The 21482-nt window shown below is 60.3% G+C and overlaps 8 protein-coding genes across 8 annotated transcripts; 3 read left to right on the plus strand and 5 right to left on the minus strand.

The window, feature by feature from the left end:
• Positions 1–942: 942 nt before the first annotated feature.
• On the plus strand, positions 943–1788 carry A1Q1_02786 (uncharacterized protein; the record flags this gene model as incomplete). Its single annotated transcript, XM_014324015.1, has 1 exon — positions 943–1788. The coding sequence occupies one exon, from the start codon at positions 943–945 to the stop codon at positions 1786–1788; it is 846 nt and encodes a 281-aa protein (XP_014179490.1).
• A 589-nt stretch (positions 1789–2377) lies between these two features.
• On the minus strand, positions 2378–3203 carry A1Q1_02787 (uncharacterized protein; the record flags this gene model as incomplete). The annotated part of the gene is made up of 2 exons (XM_014324016.1): positions 2378–2990; positions 3055–3203. The coding sequence occupies 2 exons, from the start codon at positions 3201–3203 to the stop codon at positions 2378–2380; spliced, it is 762 nt and encodes a 253-aa protein (XP_014179491.1).
• A 942-nt stretch (positions 3204–4145) lies between these two features.
• On the plus strand, positions 4146–5553 carry A1Q1_02788 (uncharacterized protein; the record flags this gene model as incomplete). Its single annotated transcript, XM_014324017.1, has 2 exons — positions 4146–4204; positions 4533–5553. The coding sequence occupies 2 exons, from the start codon at positions 4146–4148 to the stop codon at positions 5551–5553; spliced, it is 1080 nt and encodes a 359-aa protein (XP_014179492.1).
• Positions 5554–7238: 1685 nt separating this feature from the next.
• On the plus strand, positions 7239–9031 carry A1Q1_02789 (uncharacterized protein; the record flags this gene model as incomplete). Its single annotated transcript, XM_014324018.1, has 2 exons — positions 7239–8414; positions 8735–9031. The coding sequence occupies 2 exons, from the start codon at positions 7239–7241 to the stop codon at positions 9029–9031; spliced, it is 1473 nt and encodes a 490-aa protein (XP_014179493.1).
• A 176-nt stretch (positions 9032–9207) lies between these two features.
• On the minus strand, positions 9208–11349 carry A1Q1_02790 (uncharacterized protein; the record flags this gene model as incomplete). The annotated part of the gene is made up of 6 exons (XM_014324019.1): positions 9208–10019; positions 10151–10556; positions 10598–10741; positions 11021–11152; positions 11209–11278; positions 11336–11349. 6 exons carry the CDS (start codon positions 11347–11349, stop codon positions 9208–9210), a joined length of 1578 nt encoding a protein of 525 aa, XP_014179494.1.
• Positions 11350–12489: 1140 nt separating this feature from the next.
• On the minus strand, positions 12490–15477 carry A1Q1_02791 (DNA unwinding-related protein; the record flags this gene model as incomplete). Its single annotated transcript, XM_014324020.1, has 2 exons — positions 12490–15281; positions 15333–15477. The coding sequence occupies 2 exons, from the start codon at positions 15475–15477 to the stop codon at positions 12490–12492; spliced, it is 2937 nt and encodes a 978-aa protein (XP_014179495.1).
• Positions 15478–15907: 430 nt separating this feature from the next.
• Positions 15908–17845, minus strand: A1Q1_02792 (aspartate transaminase; the record flags this gene model as incomplete). The annotated part of the gene is made up of 8 exons (XM_014324021.1): positions 15908–16852; positions 16981–17055; positions 17104–17202; positions 17261–17268; positions 17469–17525; positions 17684–17703; positions 17752–17785; positions 17842–17845. 8 exons carry the CDS (start codon positions 17843–17845, stop codon positions 15908–15910), a joined length of 1242 nt encoding a protein of 413 aa, XP_014179496.1.
• Positions 17846–20043: 2198 nt separating this feature from the next.
• Positions 20044–21273, minus strand: A1Q1_02793 (uncharacterized protein; the record flags this gene model as incomplete). The annotated part of the gene is made up of 5 exons (XM_014324022.1): positions 20044–20344; positions 20416–20488; positions 20551–20624; positions 20696–20976; positions 21052–21273. The coding sequence occupies 5 exons, from the start codon at positions 21271–21273 to the stop codon at positions 20044–20046; spliced, it is 951 nt and encodes a 316-aa protein (XP_014179497.1).
• Positions 21274–21482: the final 209 nt, after the last annotated feature.

A 21482-nucleotide genomic window follows, 5' to 3' on the forward strand; every position in this document is an offset into this window, starting at 1 on the left:
TCGCGCCCTCGACGGTAGGTGTCGTCACAGCTCGCGCCCTTGACGGTAGCGTCGTCACGAGAAGATCTGAGGCCAGGGGACTGGGTTAGTGCGGACCGAAAGCGCCCTTTCAGAACGCATTTCAGCCACGAACCTCGCTTCCTTTGCGTCGCTGCCATGGCTGCTTCTTTGTGCATCTTGCATGAACACAGGTGGCGAAGCTGGGCTCCCACGCACGTCTACTGAACCGATCGACTAACGACTGTACGGGCGTCACAACGAGGTGGCGAGGCGTGCCTCGCCATTCTGCGAACGACAGCTTTCGATGTCCAACGGCAAAACATGAGATACGGCTCTGCAGACTTCAGCGACCAGGTTGAGAGCGATGTCGTCGATTTGGCACGCGAATACAGAATCGTCATCAAGGTCGTGAAGAACGTGGAGACATAGCGACTCTGGAGAATGCACGGTGTTTCAGCTTAACAGCTTCGAAGAGACATTCACAAGTGCCTCGCAGCCGTATGCGACTGCATTTGCGAGAGGATAATGAGCTTGTCTGTTTGATATGATGGCATCCGGTCATCAGCCCACATGATGCTCGCTCCATGTCCAAATGAGGTATCGTAGCGTCGACGCTTCAGAAAGAGCGGCGCACTTCATGCGCCTCCATACCCCACTGAGAGCGACATCTCCTGTACGCACACACATCCTCGCACTCGCCCCCCATCGCCCCTCTTGTGTGCCCACACACGGTACGCGAGGTGAGGCGATCTCTGAAGCGTGGACAACTGATGATGCGTCTTCCAGAGATCTTGACTCTTCCTCATCCTCCTCACACCAGTGCGCTAACGATGCCCGACGTTCCTCTATCCTCTGCCGCGCTTAGCAACGACTCCAACGCCATGGAGATCGTTCGAGACAGCCCCGACTGGACCGAAGGCGACTTCTCACTCATATCCAGTGATGGGTGGCGATACCGTGTCCGAAGTGCAAAGCTGTGTCGGATCAGGTAGGACGCCAGCAACTCCTCGAACTGACGACAGCTCGGTGCTGAACGACGCCTTTGAGGCGTGCACCGCCGCGCCATCGGCGACGGGCAACTTCAAGCGCGAGATCTGCTTCACCGACCTCCGTATCGAGACCGCCGACGTGCTTGACCGTTTCTTGCAGCTTGTGATGAAGGGCAGGTTTCTGAAGTGGGAGGACACATTTCGAGAGTGCGAAGCGCTGTGCCGCACAGTAGCCTTCATGCGAAAGTATGACTGTGGTCCCGGCTCTCTGTCCTTCCTCACGCTCTGCGTCAAGGACAAGCATCGAAACGCTTTGTTTGCACCCTTCTTCCTGTTCATGTTCGCTGCGGCCATGGACGACGTCGAGCTGTCCATTCAAGCGTTCAGCCTCAACCAACCGAGCTCCCAAACCAATCGCTATGGCAGGATTCGTGAAGCAAATTACACCACCAACAAAGGGATTCCTGGCGTGAAGGACGATAAGGAGGCCGTCGCCTTGTTACGTCTGGTGCCGGACGGCGGGGAAAGCATTTGGCCGTACCAGCTCTGGCAATACATCCCCGCCGACTACCTCTGGGCGGCAACTACAGCGTGGACGAAGACGTGGGCGATGATTACCGCCATTGCGACAATCGACGCAGGACGGATCGCAGAGGAGGCGAGGAAGGCAAAGAGGCTCAACTCCGGAGAGAAACCGGCGCAACCCAGCTACCAACGAGTTTCATATACCGGAAACAGATTGGCGCTCGCCGTAGCATACAAGAGAGCAATCAGGGCTGTGAAGCAGTTGTCGACCTGAGTCGTGTAGGCCGTGGCCGAGTACCACCGTCGGCTGCATGTTTGTCGATATAGTCTATTGCGATGCTGATCAAGACTATCCACGGGTCGCAATATTGGAGGGTTGAGAGGTCAGCCACGCCAGCCTGCCGGTGATCGCCGGGGGCGCAAGAGACTCGTATCGCATCCGCTGAGGCAGTCCGCGTCGGGCGGTCGCTTGAGGACAAACAGCGACTGTGGCCGCCGTGAAACCGAATGGCGTTCCCAAGGGTCATGGGGACCGAGGTCTCGCGCGAGGCTTGCAGATGTTGGGACTCGATCTCTACCCCTATTGACGAGGGAGCGACGCAAGGATGACGACCGCGGGATAATCAAACAAGGCTCGAATGTCGGGAAGCGCGGTACACTAACGCCAGAATCACTACCAAGCTGGCAATCAGCACATCACGCCACCTGCTCGGCGAGGGACGTCCGTGTACTTCAACTTGGTACTGGCTGGCCATCTCGGATGGCTGAAGCGTTTCGGAGTCATTATTATGAGGCGTGGCGAGGTCGTTATCGAGATGTGTTTCCAGCGACGCATCGGGGCACCACTGCGTCGCCCGATGGCGTCACACGCCTGTCGCCTTCACTTTCCGGATCGCCTTCTCGAACTCGTCTGCCAGGTCCTTCTTCCTGAAGATGGGCGTCCCGCTCCTCGTGATGCCATGGTAGGGCACATGCGGCTCCTTCTCGAACACATTCGCAGCCTTCGTTGCAGCGTAAATGTATGGCAGAGGAGTGTGCTGCCAGACGGGGTACGGCCATGCGCCGTCCATCAACGCCTGGGCGGGGGACAGCACCAGAGCCAGCCCGTCATCGAGTTGTGTGGGCGGGACGAACTGCACGCGCTCCCGGAACGCGGTGCAGCATAGAGACACGTCGTCCATGTTCGCACCGAGCACGAAGGCATGCAGCGGGTAGAGCCGTCGCTCGAACAGCGCCTCCGAGATGCACAGCTTCAGGACGCGCAGCGGGCGGACGCAGTCGTACTTTCGCAGGAAGGCGATGAGCGCCACCCCGGCCTCGCACTCGCTCCAATTGAAGGAGCCATTCACGAACGTTCCACGCACGCAGAGACGGAGGAAGGAGCAAAGTACGCCCGCATGCTCGAAGTCGGGGTCGCAGAAGCGGATTTCTCGTGGAGAGTTGACCGGCCCCGAGCCGGCGTCCTGTAATACGGAGCTGGAGTTAGCTACCAGTTGCGCGTGGAGCTGAAGAGAGGAGTAGAACGGAAGAAGCAACCCACCTTGCCCAGAAGAGCACGTTGCTGTCGACGCGGAACTCCCTCTCATCACTCGAGACGAGGAGAAAGTCGCCCTCGTCCCAATTGTCGCGAATGGGGCTCGGCGCACGGGAGGGTTTCTGAGACGCGGGGTCGAGTTTCGACGGTGGCATGGTCGTACTTGAGGCAAGTTCAAAATCGATGCTCGTGCTCGGTGATGTTGATGAGTGCGGTGGCCAAAGGACACATGACGTTCGAGGAATGCGTGGCCGGAGATAGCACACGGCACCGGCTGTCTGGACCCCGCGATGCGCGTATCTACATCGGGTGAACCAAGTTGCATGTCGCTTAGACGAGGCTGTTCAAGTCACAGGGCTCGAAACCTTGTGCTCGTCAAAGCCCTCCTAGTATTACTGCTACTCATCGTTGAGGGATCAGCTCAAATCAGCCACAATTGAGCAGGACGATCATATTGCTATTGCGAGCGGATCTAAGTGCTGTCATGGACTCCAAGCGACAAGCGATCCCCCACTCTCAGCCGCCCAACCTCCACGAAAGTCCAGAAACCCGTCCACGTCTTGGCAAGCGGACAAAGTCAGCCTTGTGGCGGTCTAAGTGGTACTACGTCGTACTACCCTGTAACGGATACTCAAGCGTGATTATGTAGGAGAATCATATCTCTCTGGAGAGGGCAATCACGAACAGAAGTTTCCCTGCCTATTTGACGATTCACCCTGACAAAGATTCAGGCTCCACCAGCACGAGTGCCTTGTAAGCAACTGGTGAGCAGAGACCTTGTCTTCGCTCACCACTTTGTCAGCATCTCACCGCTCGCAGTTCTCATCGATGCCTGACACGGGGTTCGGAGGAACGCAAGCCAAGTGATATTAACTAAGCCCATCGCAGCACGCCGTAGATGACGCCACTGGCGGACTCAGCCGATGTCGGCTCGGCATCTTCAGGATAGCCGGGACCATTATCGCTGGGGAAGGCGGCCGCGCCGGCCGCGTGCGGGTGGTGCTGCTGATTCATGTGATCTCATCTCGCGCGCGCATGTATAACATTGCATGTTTCTTTCTCTGCTTCGCTCATCTCTGAGATCCAACAACAGCAAGATGCCCCGCGAACTCCTCGTTAAGAAGATCGACGGCAAGCCCGGACAGGTGTACTACCCGTGAGTGTGCATATTCCGGTGGGCGCTCGGCACTCTATCGTTCCTCCAATTTCTGCGACATGACGGAGTGTCTGCCTCCACCACTAGCTGGAAGGGTTTCTCCCATGCTTCATTCGAGTCCTGGATTTCATGACGCTCCTTCATCAGCATGTCTATCTGATTCAATGAGCCCTTGGCTCCACCAGCCGGTCACCGACAAGCTTTCAACGCTCGGGTGACCTGTCGGTCAAGCCGGGGTGTTGGCGGGGTAGACATCCCAGTTCAAGAGCAGACGAGCAGAGCATGTCATTCAAAGCTGCGCGTGCTAAACTCGGAAAGCTAACAACAGCCTGTACATCCGCGACACGCCGATTCCCAAGCCCGGCCCGAACCAGGTCCTCGTGCGACTCAAGGCGGCCGCGCTGAACCACCGCGACCTCTTCATCCGCCAGCACCTCTACCCCGGTATCGGCTTCGACCACGCGCTCCTCGCCGACGGTGTCGGTGTCGTCACCGAGGTTGGCTCTGGTGCCCCCCAGGACCTGAAGGGTCGCAACGTCCTCGTCATGCCCTTCCGCAACTGGGAGGACGACGAGCAGGGTCCGGGCTCCGACTTCCATGTCGCGGGAGGCACCGCGGCGTCGGACTCGGGCACTGGCCGCGACTACATGGTCATTGACGCCAGCGACGTTGTTCCCGCACCTCCGCACCTGAGCGCCGTTGAGGCTGCCGCTCTCCCGCTCGCCGGCCTCACCGGCTGGCGCGCGTTCGTCACCAAGTCTGGCGCCGCCCAGAAGGGCAAGAATGTCCTCATCACCGGTATCGGCGGCGGTGTTGCGCTGCAGGTGCTCCAGTTTGCTGTCGCAATGGGCGTCAACGCCTACGTTACGTCCGGCTCGGAGGAGAAGCTGCAGAAGGCCAAGGAGCTCGGCGCCAAGGGCGGCGTCAACTACAAGACGCAGGGCTGGGAGAAGGAGCTGAAGAAGCAGCTGCCCAAGGACCGGCCGTACCTCGATGCGATCGTGGACGGAGCCGGCGGCGACGTTGTCTCGAAGGGCGTCAAGCTGCTGCGCACGGGCGGCGTCATCGCGCAGTACGGCATGACGGTCGGCCCCAAGATGGACTGGACGATGAATGCGGTGCTCGCCAACCTCGAGCTCAAGGGCAGCACGATGGGCAGCAAGAAGGAGTTCAACGAAATGGTCAAGTTTGTCGCTGAGCACAAGATCCGCCCTGTCATCTCTACCACGGGCTCTCTCGATGACATGAACTCGGTCGAGGAGCTCTTTACCATCATGAAGGAGGGTCGCAACTTTGGCAAGCTCGTCATCAAGATTGACGACGGCGCTGCTTCTCCGTCCAAGCTCTAAAAATTAGAAAAGTAGGTCACAGCAGTAGTAGTGTCAGATGCAGATCTTGTCGCAGTCCCAGCGTAGTGGCCTGGTCCAGGCTGCTTGATCAGCAGGTCTCCAAGTCGCACAGCTGTCCGTAATAAGGTTTGTCCGAAACGAGGCTCGCAGCATGTTCGCTCCATGTGGTCGCCGAGAAAGCACTGTAGCCCCAGGCGTCAGAAGCACGCACGACCGATTGCTGGGTGAGTGATGAGCAGGGGAGGTCAGGTTGGGTAAGCTTCTGGATGTTGAGAAGAGAAGCGGACAGTTTTGGTAGGATATGTGCTCTGAAAGATCCAACTGTAGACTGTCGGCTGACGAGAAAGTAATTTGCATTATCTGTCTGTCGACTTTTGTATGCAAGCCTTATCCTGACCAAGGATAGACAAAGAGACTGGCCGCTGGTCGTCGCTCAGATCCGGATCCGACGTGGTGAGAGATCTCATGGGCGATGCAAAACGATGGCTCATGGGCGCGGAGGGCGTCATGGCTTTTAAGCCATAATGGCGTGAAGCTGTGCCGAACGACTCTATTGGAGACGATCCACGTTGCATTCGGACCGTGAACCTCTCTCTGGGTGCTGCGCCTGGCGATGTTGGCCAGGGTCAACGGCGGCGCGAGGCTAATGGCAGGCACGGCCCGTCCCCTGCGCACCTCACTTGCAGTGCTCAGGGGTGAGCTATAACCCAACCTGCCCAACGGTGATCCGAACGAACCAACGGAGAGCAGAGGAGAAAGGCAGGGAGAGCAAGTGTGCAAGCTCAGATGCCCGCAGCGACAGACGCGCGCAGCAAACCACCACCACCTCCACCATGCACCACAACCCCGGACCTATTCGCGCTACCGACTATCGCCTCCCTCCGCCTGCTGCGCACTCCTTCCGTTCCACATCACACGCGTGTACACGCTCTCTCTCTCTCTCTCTTATCAATCCTCTTCATCACCCGCCTTCCCTCCCGCCCACTCTTTCCATTCTCTCTCACACTCGCTCTCACCTTTTTGTTCTCTCCAACAGCGCTAGCCAGCTGGAGCTCCACGCTGCACTGCGAAACCCTTCAGCCACGACAGCCACTGTGTCCGCTCGACGCGCATTCCTTGCGCCTGATACCTGGATTTTCGATCCTTGGATTCTCCTTCGCCTTCCCCTCGACCGACGACGGCAAACCCCTGACTCTTGCACACTAGCCCGCAGTCCCATCCGCTAACTGGCTGCTTGCTTGCCTTGGCTCATCCACTGTCGTACTAGTCCGCATCCCCGGATAGAGTCCGCTGCTCATACACCTTGGAAACACAGTCATTGCGCGCGATCTGTATTCCTGTTCTTCAACCCCTGCAGTCAGCCGCCCCCCGCATCTTGCACGCCTGTCGCCGACACACCCGTGACAACACACCGCGCCGCCAATACACGACGCATATTCTTCTTTTTCTCGGCACCAGGCAGAAATACTCTTCCCTCCCATCTGACGGACGCCACCTCCCCCGAGCCCACACCACGCTCAGATCGCGACGCCTCACCTGAACCCGGCATCTCTGCAAAAACGCACACAGCAGATACGCTTGCGCGCCACGTCGGGCCTCGCCATTGCTGTTTTCGATCGGGTGCATTTCGAGTCCCCGACCCCTCCTCTTTACCAACTGGTGACTTGGCGTTCAACTTTCTCTCCATGATCAAGGTTCCCGGCCTGTCCTCCGGTCCCAGTCTCCCGACAACGAACCGCCTGAGTGGGAGCTCCGGGATGACGATTCCGCGGCCGCTCATCCGCGTTGCGATCGGAGCCGCCCTCGTGCTTCTCGTCGTGTTCGTGTGGTCGACGAAGCGGCTCGACACGTCGCGATGGGACGCGAGCACGACGCTTGAGCGCAACCCGAATGTGCCCAGCTGGCGCGACCACCCCGGACCGTACAACCCTGGTATGGGCGTCGACACCCCGGCAAAGTACTATGCCTACAACAAGCATGACCGACCGAGGCAGCCGGACACGGACCGCGCAAAGGAGGTCGACAAGCGCTCCAACCCCTTCCACCCCGGCAAGTCGCGCAAGCTCGTCGAGGGCACGACCGACCAGTACACGGAGGGCCCGCTGCCGTCGCTGAACGAGGCATTCGACTTCCTCGTCCCCCTCTTGAACCAGATCAAGGAAGACGTCCCTGCCGTTCCCCGCGAGCACAACATGGGATCGACCATCTTCGCGCCCTACCTGAACGACGAGCTCAAGGCGCGCTACGCGCACCTCGGCGGCGAGTGGGACGTGAACACGCGCACCTGGGTCCAGGGCGGCGAGAAGCGCTACCTGTTCGTGACTGTCTGTCGCCAGGTCGCCGGCATGCTTCCCGACTGGTTCGCGGCGTGGACGGTTGTCGCCGACTTCCTCGGTCCTGAATCGCTTGTTTTCTCGCTGCACGAAGGCGACTCTGACGACGGCTCTGGCGAGCTCCTTGCGCGCGCGATGAAGAAGCACCTGCTGTACATTGGTGTCCCGCCCGAGAACATTTTCGTCCGCACGCACCTGCCCAAGGTCGAGTGGGAGAAGCACCACCGTATCGAGAAGCTGGCCGAGCTGCGCAACGACGCCATGGAGCCCATATTCAAGAGCAAGACGCCCGAGCTCGCTCCCGACGGCAAGCAGTGGAGCGCGATTGTGTTCTACAACGACGTCTACCTCGGCGCGTCGCACTACCTCGAGCTCCTGCACCAGCACTTTGCCCAGGACGCCGACATGACGTGCGGCTGGGACCACGCCGGCAAGTGGTTCTACGACGGCTGGGTCGGCCGCGACATGAGCGGCGACCTGTATACGCCCTTCCCCGTGCCCGAGGAGGAGCAGAAGAAGGACCAGAAGGTGAGCACCGCCGAGCGGCGAGCGCAGCGAGGCGCGAGGCGCCCCGCCCCTCATTTAGAAACCCCGCTAACCCGCAGCTCTTCGTGTCGCACGGCCCGACGCGCGAGCGCCACGTCCGCCTGCTGCCGTACCAAGTGTTTGCGGGCTGGAACGGCATGGTGGTGATGAACCCGACGCCCTTCATGCCGCCGTACGACGTGCGCTTCCGGCGCGCGACGCCGCGCGCCCCGGGCCAAGCGGAGGGGACGGAGGAGTGCCAAGCGTCCGAATCGGCCTTCATCTCCTGGGACTTTTGGAGCTACGGCTTTGGGCGCATCCAGACCGTGCCCGGCGTGCACCTCACGTATGGCAAGGACGACGCGCGCCTCCGCGGGTTCGTCGAGTATCCCGTCCCCGACCGCGAGCACTCGGAGACGATTGACTGGGACGAGAACCCGCCCTCGCGCGTTAGGTGTCATGACTGGCCCGACAAGCTCGGGAAGGGCTACTGGGCGTGGGATAGCACGAGGTGGGTCGCGCCCCCCAAGTACAAGATTCCGGAGGAGGGGGCGGGATTCTCGCGCCACGCGGGACAGAAGAAGGACGCAGTCAAGGACGAGGAGCACACCGAGCAGTAGACAGAGTCATCGAGCATGAAAGCAGCATGTATCCAGTATTTTTTGATGTGCTAGGTCGGCAGGGAAAAAAAGATTACATCGGAGTGAACAGGAAGGGACACACTTTGACTACTTTGCTATTTTGACTATTTTACCAATCGGGATAACACACGTCCTCTGGGATCTTGTCGCCCGGCTTAAAGACCAAGCTTGGCCTTGAGTCCTCCAAGAAACGACGCGATGCGGCGCCCGCCGAGCCCGGCCGCCGCGCCAACAAGCACAAGGAGGACGCCGAGGTAGAACGTGCGGCGGTTCCTGCGACGCTCAAGAGCGCGGCGCTCATGCTCGACGCTGACGGGGCGGGAGAAGCCGAGCGGCGCCGTCATGACCATCTTCATGCGCTTGTGCGTGCCCTCGACGTAGTTGTTGGGGTAGCGCGACTTTTGGGCGATTTCCATCCACCCAGGCATCTCGAGCACGGCCTTGCGGTGCGAAAAGGCCAGGAAGCCGTTCTCGCCGTGGTACGAGCCCCAGCCCGACTCGCCGACGCCGCCGAACGGGAGAGTGCGCACGACGGGGGCGAACGAAAAGTCGTTCCAGATCGCAGAGCCGGAGAGCGTGCGGTTGATGACGTGCTCGAACGTTGAGCGGGACGCAGAGCAGACGTAGAGAGCGAGAGGGGTGGGGCGGGCGTTGACGTACTCGATGGCGGCATCGACATCATCGACGGGGATGATGGGGAGAACGGGACCCCAGATCTCGTCCTCGACGAGGATACCCGTCTCGCCAGCACCGTCCTTGTTCAGGCGCACGAGCGAGATACCCATGCGGCGGTTCGGCTTGTCCTCCTCGCCGCGGTAAATGAGCTTGCCCCCCTTCTGCGCCTCGTCAATGATGCCCTCGATGCGGTCATAGTCGCCGGCGTTGCGGAACGCGGCAGCCTGGCCGTGCTTGCCAATGAGCGAGCGCTCAGAACCCTTGGGGTAGAACTCGTCGAGACTGGGGTCAGCTGGTTACGCAATATGCAGCTTACGTCTTGGAGAGCGCGGCGACGAGGTCGTCGACCTTGTCCTTGACACAAAGGACGTAGTCGGGCGAGACTGGGATCAGCTAGTCTCCAGCCAGACGACAGCTACATACCACACATCTGACCAATGTTGAGCTGCTTGATGCTCATCATGCGGCGCGCAATCATGGTGATGTTGGCGTCGGACGCGACGATGGTTGGCGACTTGCCGCCGAGCTCGAGCGTCGAGGGGGTGAGGGTCTTGGCGGCGGCGGTCGCGACAATCTTGCCGACGGCGCCGTTACCGGTGTAGAGAATGTGGCCCCAGCGCTTCTTCAGGAGCGCGGTCGATTGGGGGATGGCACCGTTCACGACGGCGTAGGCCTCTGGGTCGAGGTAGCGGGGCAGGAGCTCGGCGATGAGCGCCGCGGACGCGGGCGAGTGCTCGGAGCACTTGATGATCGCGGGGCAGCCGGCGGAGATGGCGCCGACGAGGGGCGAGAGCGTCAGCTGGAAGGGGTAGTTCCAGGCGCCAATGATCTGGGGCGTCAGATCCTTCACGCGATGTGAGAAGCACTTACGAGGGAGACACCCTTGGGCTGACGGCGGACGTGAGGGCGCGAGAGCTTGAAAGCGAGGACCGAGTCGCGGGTCGCCTTCTCGTCGGCCATCCACTCGGGGAGGCGGCGGACGGCGAGCTCGATCTCGTTGAGAATGGGCCAGACCTGTGGTCAGCAAGAATCGGAGGGCGCTATGGCCAGGCGCGGCCAGGTGCAGCTGACGAGAAACAATCTGGCGCAGGGCGCAAGCTGAGTCACCGTCACGTTCACAGCCAAGTGTGATCAAGCATAAAGCCGCGGACCGGGTACCCGGTGTGCTAGTGTCTGGAGCTAGCGCGTAGCACCACCTGGGCCCCGTGGACGCTCCGGATATGCTCTGCCTGCTAGCTATGCTCGCTGGTCACCACACTCAGTCTGACCGCTTCGCGGCCAGACTTTACTCACATCTCCCACATCAATGTCGAGCGGCTCCTTGCTCAGGTCCTTGTGCAGGGCGGCATAGATGGCCTCAATATTGTCCTGGATCAGGAACGCGAGCTGCTTCAGGTTGTACAGGCGGTACTCGATGGGGAGCGTCTTGAACGAGTGGAACGTCGCGTTCAGGCGGTCGTAGGTCTGTCATGTTAGCAAACGCGGCCGCGAAGCGGGCGCCGGAGCGCTGCCTGAGGGAGTGGGAGTTGATGAGAGGAGAGGGAAGGCAAGCTGCATCGCGGTCATGTCCGTTTACGCAGGACAATGGCAGCAATGGGAGATACGTACGAGGTCGATCTCATCGAGGGGCGTCTCGGTGTACTCGGGGACAGACATTGTTGTTGTTGTTGTTGTTGGTGGTTGATGAAAAGGATAGATGGAAAGGAAGGTGGGTTGTAGGAAGTAGTGATGGGGGACGTATCCGGGGAAGATGAGCTGCTGAGAAGAGAAGGAGCGGAAGGGGTGGTTGTTGATAAATGGGACTAACGTTCTTTGGTCTCACCTCTCACTTGTCTATGCATGCCGAGGGTCTGACGCTGAGGCGTATGAGGCGTGGGTAACATGGGTTCAGGCCCGTGGCGTGTGCTCGCTGCCCGCCGGCGTACGGCGCGTACGGCGCGTCCTAGGCAGACAGTCCGGTTATTACCCGATCAGTCCCTTGCCGGTGCGTCCGAAACGGACAAGGAACACCGTTCCGCGCGGTCATCACCGTTTCTGCAGTGCATGCACTGGCAGGGGGTGACCTAATCGGGCCCGGATTACATGAAAATCAAAGCTTCGGCTTATCCTTCGTTCCTCAACCTTAGAATGCTTGCTTTAATTATCTTATTCGGGCATCGAAATATACATACTTGTGGCCATCGGTCAGATGACTCTTTCTCTCATGTCTCATGCGCGTCCGAGAGAGCGTTCTAGATATGTTCAAGCATGATAATGAGGGGGGAGGGGCGTTCTCCGTTACTCAGCGGCTTACACTCTCTCGGTCCAAGATCGTGCCGGCTTCTCAGATTGAGTCTAAGCACGCCCCATGCGCCATACTCTCCAGACTAGCGCTCTTTTGGGACACGACTAGCCCCGCTAGCCCCCGCTTCCTCCTCTGATCCTCTGACTGTACTTGGTCAGCATGCCAGCTGTGCTCTGCCTGATGCCTGACATGACAATGACCTGTCCCCGTTCACAATCACGCGTGCTGTTCGGATTCTCGCATTCCTCTCCCCTCGGTAATTGAGCAATACCCACGCCAAGTGCCTGGTCGGCTTTCGCCGTATCCTTTGCGTTATCTTTTGTGTACTCGACAGACTGCAGTACTAAACGATGGCATCTTATCAAGTTTTGTTACAAGTATCCAAGCACGTCCTTCATGTATATCTTCCCCTTCCCCTCCTCGCTGCTCCTACTCTCGCAGCTCGGTTGGCCCCGCCGCGTCGCTTCGCTCCGCGACCTTACTCCGCCAACCTCCTGATCGTCCTCCGGTCCTTCTCGCCCACGACCTTGAGCACGCCCTCGTCACAGAGCCCCTTGACGACCTCTGCAAACTCGGCATGGTCGACGGGCACGCTGCTCTGGTTCTCGAGCGCCTTGATGGCTGCATTCCACTTGAGCCCAGTGCGCCCCGCGGCGTCGACGAGACCGAGAATCTCCCGCTTCAGGTCGGCACGCACGCGGCGCGCCGTCTGGCCCGCGCCCGTCGTGATCAGGTCCAGGTCGATCTGGCCCGTGAGCGGGTCCGTGGCGCTCTCGCGGAGCGCGGACTTGATGAGTCGGTTCGCCTCGACGACATCCTCTAGGTCCACCGTGTCGCTGAAGCGCATACGGGCATGAGCCTCCGAGAGACGGATCATGGACTCGAGCTGACGCGTCGTCGCCGTGATGCGCCGCTCGGCCGTGCGCGCGTCCTCGCCCACCTTGCGCATCTCGACGTAGGCTTGCACGAGCGCGTTGGACGCCGACTCGGTCAGAATCGGGTTCACCTTGGCGCGGGCATAGGTGATGTATGCAGTCAGGACGTCTGTGGGGAGAATGTCCTGGCCGCCAGTGTCGGGGCGGTCCTCGAGGTACAGGCCCACGAGGTGCGCGGCGAGGCGCCGGTCGTTCATCTCGTCCACCTTGTCGAGGACGAGGTAGAGCAGGTCGAAACGCGAAATGAGCGTGGGTGGGAGGTCAATGTTGGCGGGAATGGGCAGCTTGGGGTTGTACTTTGAGCCGACCGGGTTGGCGGCCGCGAGAATCGAGGTACGCGCATTCAGCGTCGTGATGATGCCCGCCTTGGCGATTGAGACAGTCTGCTGTTCCATGACTTCGTGCAGCACGGAGCGGGTCGCGTCCGACATCTTGTCAAACTCGTCGATGCAGCACACACCGCCGTCAGAGAGCACGAGCGCGCCAGACTCGAGGACGAGCTGCTTCGAGTCCGGGTCGCGCGTAACGTAGGCCGTGAGACCAACAGCGGACGATCCCTTGCCCGAGGTGTACACGCCACGAGGGGCAATCTTGTGCACGTACTGCAGGATTTGCGACTTGGACGTACCCGGGTCACCGACCATGAGCACGTTGATGTCACCACGGTAACGGGGTCCACCGCCGCCTCCTCCGCGCGCGATCGACTTGTTCGTACCGCCAAACATCTGCAGGAGAATACCCTTCTTTACATCCTCCATCTCGTAGATCGACGGCGCCATGGAGCGCGCCAGCATGTCGTAGATATCCGGATGGCGCGAGAGCTCGAGCAGCTTCTTCTCCATCTCGGCCGAAGCCGACAGGCCGAGGTCGGGCGTGTCCGTATCCTGCTCCATCGTGTCCTCGGCGCGCATGGTGCCCTGGAGGACCTCCTCCTCGTCGTCCTCGCCGCCGACACCGACACCGGGCGGCTTGCCCTCGCCGTCACGCGTCGTGGGGTCAAAGCCCATGCGGCCGACATTGGTGCGCTTGACGTGCACGACGTCGAGGTACGTCTTGAACAGCGACTTGATACTACGCTGTCGCGGGTTCACACGGACAGGCATGGAGCGGAAGATACCCGTGACGAGCACGCGGTCACCGGGCTTGACGAGGTCGACGAGCTCGTCATACATGCACAGCGAAACGGTGTGCGGCGTCTGTCCGTCGGGGACAACGTCGGGCGTCTCCTGGAGGCGCACCACCTGCTTGTCGGTGAACACGGAGCGATTGTGGACGAGGACCATGGTGCCCTTGGAGCCACACACGTCGCGCGGGCAGCGCTCGGGCTCGTCGATGCGTCCGCGGTCAATCTCAACCTGCACCGTGTGCTGGCACACATGGCAGCGGAAGAACGCCACCGTCATCTCGGGCACAATGGGCGTCGAACGGATCACCATGCCCTTGATGCTGACGAGCTTGTCGGTGTCACCGGGGTTCAGGTCGCGCATGTTGACCGTCTTCTCGCCGCCAAAGGGACGGACACGGTACACTCGCTGCTCAATCTCCTGCAACTCATTCTCAAGAACGTGCAGCTGGAGCTCGGCAACCTGGCCCTCGGCATGCTTGGTCACTGCATCCTGCAGTTCCTCCTCGGCCTCCTCGGTGATGACGTCGCGCAGAACCTGGTCCATGATCGGCACCATCTCCTGCGGGAAGTTGACGAGCTGGTGGTACAGCCTCTTCGTGGGCGGGTACGCAAGGAGGTTGAGAGCGTCGAGGTTCAGGTTCGTCTGGCCCGTCTGGCGCATGGTAGCGATGTAGCCCTCGTACAGGGGCTTGTCGGCATCGCGCGTCGACAGGTTGTCGTACAGCGGCATCGGGGGCGGGGCAATGCCGCCGGCGTCCGTGATGGCCTTGGCCTGCGCCTCATTGTACTTGGCGCGGTACTTGGGCTTGAAGCCGCGCAGGAAGTCGCGGAACAAGTTCATGGTCGTCTGCAGCGGGATGGTTGTGCCCCAGATGTATTTCTCGGTGATCTCGTCGTCGCCAGTCGCATCGCCCGTTGGGATGTCGGCGGCGGACAGGGCCGCGGCGGAGGTGGCGTGCGGTGTCGCGGCGTCCGACCTGCCAGGCGACGAGGGCACGAGAGGCTGTGCGTTACGGCCGGCATACCGCGCCAGCGAGGGCGAGGCCATCGGGAACGACGAGTGGATGTCTCCTCGGCGCTGACGGCGTGGCGTCGAGCCGCCCGAGGCGGGGAAGAAGAGCGGCTCATCGGAGCGCAGCTGGCTGAGGCGCGACGAGCTAGGCGCGGGCCCATCAGACGGGAAGTGCAACGGAGAAGACGATGCGGCGACTAGACATTAGCACTCTTCATTCTTGTTGTTGTTGTTAGTTGTTCACTCACCCCCATTGCCCTGGCGACGAATAGCGGATGCGCGGGGCGTAGCGGCAGACGACGGCCGGGGTGTACCGCCGACGCTGGACGTAGGCCATTCCAGTGCAGGGGACGAGGATCGCATCCCCCGTCCTGATCCTCTGGGAGTCGACATTGTTGTTGCGGTGGGAGTTGTTGGAGGGAGGGAAACGATTGGGCTGGGACAAACGAGAAGATGAGCAGGGAATCGAGACGCGTTCGAGCGGAATCAGAAGGCTGGACGCGTCGCACTGGACAGATTGAGACGCGCAAGGTCTGGTTCAAATGCATCCTTCAGGGTAACCCGCGTGGCAACTGCTTCCGGCAGCCAGCGTCATGCATGCTGGTTAAGCTGTTGAGGGGCACGGGTCGATCTGACGAGATTGTGTATTGCGAATGCTGGACTCGAGTGCTACAACTATCGCGGCAGCATCTAAAGTGTCCATCTCGCGCACGTCCGAGTTACTGTACTATGTCTACATTATTACACAGTCGACTCCAAACTGTGGGAAGTCTACGTTCTTCTACTTCGTACACGGGGTTCTCCGAGGTCTACAACATCCGCTTTACATGCTCGACTTCAAGCCCAGCTCGCCCTTAACGGCTTTGCTCATCGCGTCGGCAAAGTACTTGATGTTGTGCTCGTTGAGGCCGGCCATCGAGATACGGCCGTCGCGCGTCATGTAGATGTGGGCATACTTGGCCATGGCGTCGACCTGTTCCGGGGTGAGGCCGGTGTACGAGAACATGCCAATCTGCTTCTTGATGTGGCCCCACTCGCCGGGCGTCTGGTTCTCGACGAGAAGGTCGTACAGCCGCTCGCGCATGGCGTTGATACGGTCCGACATCTTCTTGACCTCGGTCAGCCACTCGGCGTACAGCTCGGGGTCGGAGAGGATGACGGTGACGAGCTGCGCGGGGTGCAGCGGGGGCGACGAGTAGAGGGGACGGATAACACGCTTCAGCTGCGACAGGACGCGATCCTTCTCGTCGACCGACGCGCAGACCATCGAGAAAGTGCCCGCACGCTCGCCGTAGAGACCGAGGTTCTTGGCGAACGACTGGGCGAGCATGATCTCGTGGCCCTGCTCGACAAAGTAGCGAACGGCGTAAGCGTCGCGGTCGACGTCGCCGGAAGCGAAGCCCTGGTACGCCATGTCGAAGAAGGCGAGGTGCTTCTTGCGCTTGATAATGTCCGAAATCTCCCTCCACTGCTCCTGGGTGGGATCGACACCGGTGGGGTTCTGCGCGCAAGCGTGCAGAAGGAAGATGGATCCCTCCTCGGCCGCCTCAATGTCCTCCTTCATGCCGTCAAAGTCGAGACCAATCGTCTCAGCGTCAAAGTAGCGGTAACGCTTGACGGTGAGGCCGGAAGCCTCGACGACGCTGGCGTGCGCGCCCCACGTCGGCTGGGGGAGGTAAAGGTTCTTGGGGCCGGGGTAGAACTGCCTGATGAACTCGAAACCGATGCGGAGGGCACCAGTGCCGGAGATGGACTGGACGACGGCAATCTGCGGGGTTAGACAAGACTATTTCACAAGCAAACGGCATGCCGGGACTAGACGGCGGACCGGCGCGAACACACACTGCGACGCGCCGCATCCGCCGGCAAAGTCCGGGGCGCACTAAGGTTACTCACGCGACCCTCCTGAAGAGGCTTGCTGTCCTTGCCGTACGCGAGCTCGGAGGCGAGAACGAGGAACTGGGCAAGACCCTGTGATGTCAGCTGGAGAAACGAGTACCACAGCTCGAGTCGACTCACAGTGATGGGAAGGTACTCCTTGTCGGACTTCTTCTGGTGGAGGATGTCCTCGGCCTTACGGACCGAGTCGAGCACGTAGGGCTTGCCGTCCTCATCACGCTGCGGGGGTCAGCGTATACTCTCAGACGCATGGACGGCTGCAGCCGGGGTAACTCACGTAGGCACCTGTTTCATGAAAGGAGAGGAATGACGCATCGGAACAGATCGCAAAGCAAGGGGAGCACGAGGTCAGTGCCATGACACTTGGGCCGGCGGCAACGGGCGGCGACCGTAGTGAGGTAATGTCGGGGGTTGGGAATTTCCTGCCCCCCTCCCTGCACTAACGGCGCGCCACCGTTGCAAACACCATCAATTTCAAGACTTACCGACGCCGACGTTGATCTTCTGGTCGCTGGGATCCCGCTTGAACGCCTCAGTGACACCTGGCTACGTCAGCATGGATGTTCGAGTCGAGTGCAGATTCTGCGTGGATGGGCGCCTGTGCTGTGTGCTGTTTGGGTGGGGAGTTGCGGGGATGGCCGATATGGGCAAACCGCTATGACTCTTGCGATGAAGGGGCTCATTGTCGTCCGACACTTACCAAGAACGGGATCGGCGGGGCTGTGATTGTCAGCGATTGCGACTAGACAGTGAGAAGAGCAAACTCACCCCTGGGGGACCTTGGCCCAGAAATTCGTGAAAGCTGGAATGGTCAGTGGTGTTGCCGGCGGGTGTGGTCGTCGCGCGAGCTCCACTCACTCATGTTGATCGTGGGGGGTGGGGTGGGGGAGGGGGCTGTCTAGCGTTCTAAAGGAGGTGGGTATGTAGCGAGCAGGTGGTTGATGACGGTGAGGTCGGGGGAGAGGTCGCTGGTATGAGAGGGAAGTGACGGGATGGAGGATTGAAGGTTTGGGTGACTGGGGGTCTATGTATGTTGTGCGCGTTGAATAAGTTCAGTCGGCAGTGGCCAGAGCAGAAGCTGTGAGAGTGAGTTACCCGGCGGTAGCGTTGCGAGACTAAGGGTGGTGACTCTGGGAGAGAGCAGAGAGCAGAGAGACGTCAGGGACGGACGTAACCGGTAAAAGACTCGATTCGCTAAGCGCCAACCACCGCCCACACCTCCCACATCCGTTTTCGAATTCATAAAGCCGCCTTCGAAAACAACCTCTACTTACACTACTGGCGCAGGTTTTTTTTTTTTCTAATGTCGTCGACCCTCCTGGGTACCTGGGTCGCTGTTCGGAGACACTCCTCTCCCTCTGTGCTCCGATGCATTGACTCTCGAATGCAGATGCATGCCTCGTGCACACTTGATTCTTGTGGCCGTTTCGGCAGAAGGCGCTGCCCCCCTGCCTCGCGTACCTAATGTTGTCTCCCCAAAGTGACTGGTGCGCGATCGGACCTGACCGAACTCAACAGGGGAGGCTAAGCCGACGCGGTATGGCGATCGCTAGCCCTCTCACTGACGCGATGCCGCCGGCCCGTATCCCGCAAAGCCGCAACCATGGACCGACCACGGCGTTCCCATTCCATCCGGGGTGTCACACCTGTTCGCGCCTGTACAGCCCGTAAGGCTATGTGCCGCAACACGCTGCAGCATGTGGTGTAGTTTCTGCATCCTGCTGTCTGCCCGGTAAAGTGCGGCAGCCGTCTCCGGACCAAGCGGTGATGCCCACGCTATCACTACATACCCGGTCAATGCTTTCGTTTTATCATCACCGTCTGAAACCTGTGGACACCCCGCCCAGTGGCTCTGGCCCCTGCATCTGCTGGACGACCCGATAAAGGTCTTGGTGGGCCAGACCGTGCCGTTGGGCCAGCCTCCACCAGCCAACCTCCCAAAAGGTCAGATCACAGAGCACTGGATCACAGATTACGGAGCTCGCTCTGCTCGCTCTGCGGGATCTGTGGAACAGCCTGAATAATCTGTATCGAATCGCGGTGAATCGGCCTCACTTTCATCACGCATGGACCACAACCGTGCGCCCAGCGTAAATACTAATGGCCTCGGGGACCAGGAGGCGGAGGCGACAGAGGCGAACGGAAAGGCAGCAAAGAAATTCGAATCGCGGCGTGTAACATCACCAATCCGCATCCCTGAGTGGCCATAGGGGACCTGAGCCACGGTGGCTCGCCCCGAAGTGTCGGCAGTGGCCATATCGCATGCCTCCCTGCTCTCCCTTGAGCATTGAGGGAAGGGGGCCGGGGGACATGGCGCCCGTCCACCTCAGAGCATGCCTAATCTCGAGTTCACAGCTCAGACGATACCAATCCACCTCCCCCACTCTGCTCCTCTGAAGTTACCGAGCACGGCGAGTGGCTCGATGACGAACCCTGGAAATGACAGCGCAAAGGTCAGAGATTTCAAGAGATGCCGCAAAGTACCGCAAGCACAACTGACGCCGCCCATCCCACACAGGTCACAGGTGGGGAAGTAATTCCGTGCCGGCGGTACTTGACCTCAGATGCTCACGGTATTGCGGCATCACCCTGTCTCCAGCGGGATGCCGATGTCGGCCATGTCGGCCCACATCTGGGCCTCTGGGACCGGTTACTATCGTAGCGTCCCTCGCGTGTTCCGAAAGCCGCACGCGTGCACATCCACAATCACCCCTGCCTCCACAGCTCAAAGGCTTGCGCACTGGCGAGGCTGTAGGTGCCGATTTTGACGAGATCACGTCGGATCACTTCAGCCACCGGAATGTCGCTTCACACACTCCCTGTTCCCCACTGATTATTGCTGCTGATGCCGCTGAGATGCCGGCGGCACGAGTCCATATCGAATCGTGCTTGCTGCCGCAATTGGCCGCCGTTGCGAGCTTCCCCGCCAGAAACGCAGTCTTGGCCTGCGGCGTGCTTCATGACACGGGTCGCGACCACTCCCTGCTGCCTCCCCAATCTCGCTTCCCCAACTCCACCGTCTCTTAACTCTCAGTCCATAACATAACCCCTCCATGGGCACTACTTCCTCGTCCTCTTCCAGTCCTCCTGGACCTTGTACAACTCCCTCGCGCGACCGAGCACGTCGAGGTCGATCTCGACGATATTCGTCCCGACGCCGTGCCCCTCAAAGCTCCCCTCAACCTTGCCCCGGAGCGGGGACCAGACGCCGCTGCCGCCCATGTGGTCGTTGGTCGCACCCGTGGGCTGGCCCGGGTTCACCATGATGTACACGGTCTCGGTCTCGACACTGCGCGTGAAGCACAGAGCCTGCAGCAGCTGATACTCGTAGTCTGGGGCGTGCGGCCATTCGTCAAGGTACCTGGGAGTCAGTTGAGTTCCGGACAGGCTGCCCAAGGAGATGATGGGATGCTGGGCATCTGTGTCACTTACGGCTGCGAGTCGGAGCTCAGCCAGTATGTCGGCGCGAAAATCAGCTTGACGCCCTGGTCGGCGAGGGCCTGGGCTGCGCCGCCGTGCGACTGGTCCCAGCCTCACTGTCAGCAAAGTCTTGCAGAGCAAACTTACAGATGAGGAAGCCAGCCTTGCCCCACTTGGTATCAAAGGCCTTGTTGTCCACCTCTCCTGGGGTGAGGTACAGTCTGCGTCCTGTCAGTTATCAACCCGCCTCTCAGCGTACCGTTCGGGGTGCCAGAGGTTCTTCTTGATGTACTCCCCGATAAGCTCTCCGTTCTCGTCAATGTAGAACGCGGTGTTGTGGAGGATCGGCGCCTGAGGGTGGCCCGCGTTCTCGACCTTGTCCGTCATGTTGCGCGCGAGCCAGTCGATCCACGCCTGCTGCTCGGGGGAGGTCGTGCAGCGGTCGGGCAGCGAGCACTCGGCCGAGAGGTGCGTGAACGGATCAGAAGTCGGGAAGGGGTCCTCGGTCGTCTCGGGGAGGACGCCGTGGACGATCGAGCCGACGATGCCGACCCGGTGGCTCTTGGCCAGGCGCTTCAGAAAGGCCTCGAGGTGTCGCGAGGGGAAGGTGAGGTACTGCTGTCAGTTGTCTGAACGCGCAGGGCTCACCTGGCGTCCCTCGTTCACAAAACCTTGCAGAAAGTACTCGGGAAACACGACGACATCGGCCCCCCGCTCAGCCGCATCCTTCACTGCCCGCGCAGCGTCGACGAGATTGTGCTCCAGCGTCGGGAACGGCGAGACGTGCTTGTCCTTTTCGCTCTCAGCTAGGTCGACCTCGACGGATATCGGGTTGGTCTGCGCGAGCGCGATCCGGATCTTGTTCGTCATTGCGATAGTTTGTGAGAGAGCAGATGGAAAGATCAAAATGCCTATCTGACTTTCTCTACCTCGCACCAGCCGAGCCTCCGCCTCAGCCCTCGAGTCGGAAGCCAGGCGGCGAACCAAGTTATTTTGGAGTTGATGTCATGAAGCGTGTGGAGGCCCGCAGTGACGACGAGTAGAACATGTGATTTTACATAAGCCTGCGGCTTGCTGCC

Source organism: Trichosporon asahii (genome assembly GCF_000293215.1).
Source record: "Trichosporon asahii var. asahii CBS 2479 unplaced genomic scaffold scaffold00051, whole genome shotgun sequence".
Lineage (NCBI taxonomy): Eukaryota > Fungi > Basidiomycota > Tremellomycetes > Trichosporonales > Trichosporonaceae > Trichosporon > Trichosporon asahii.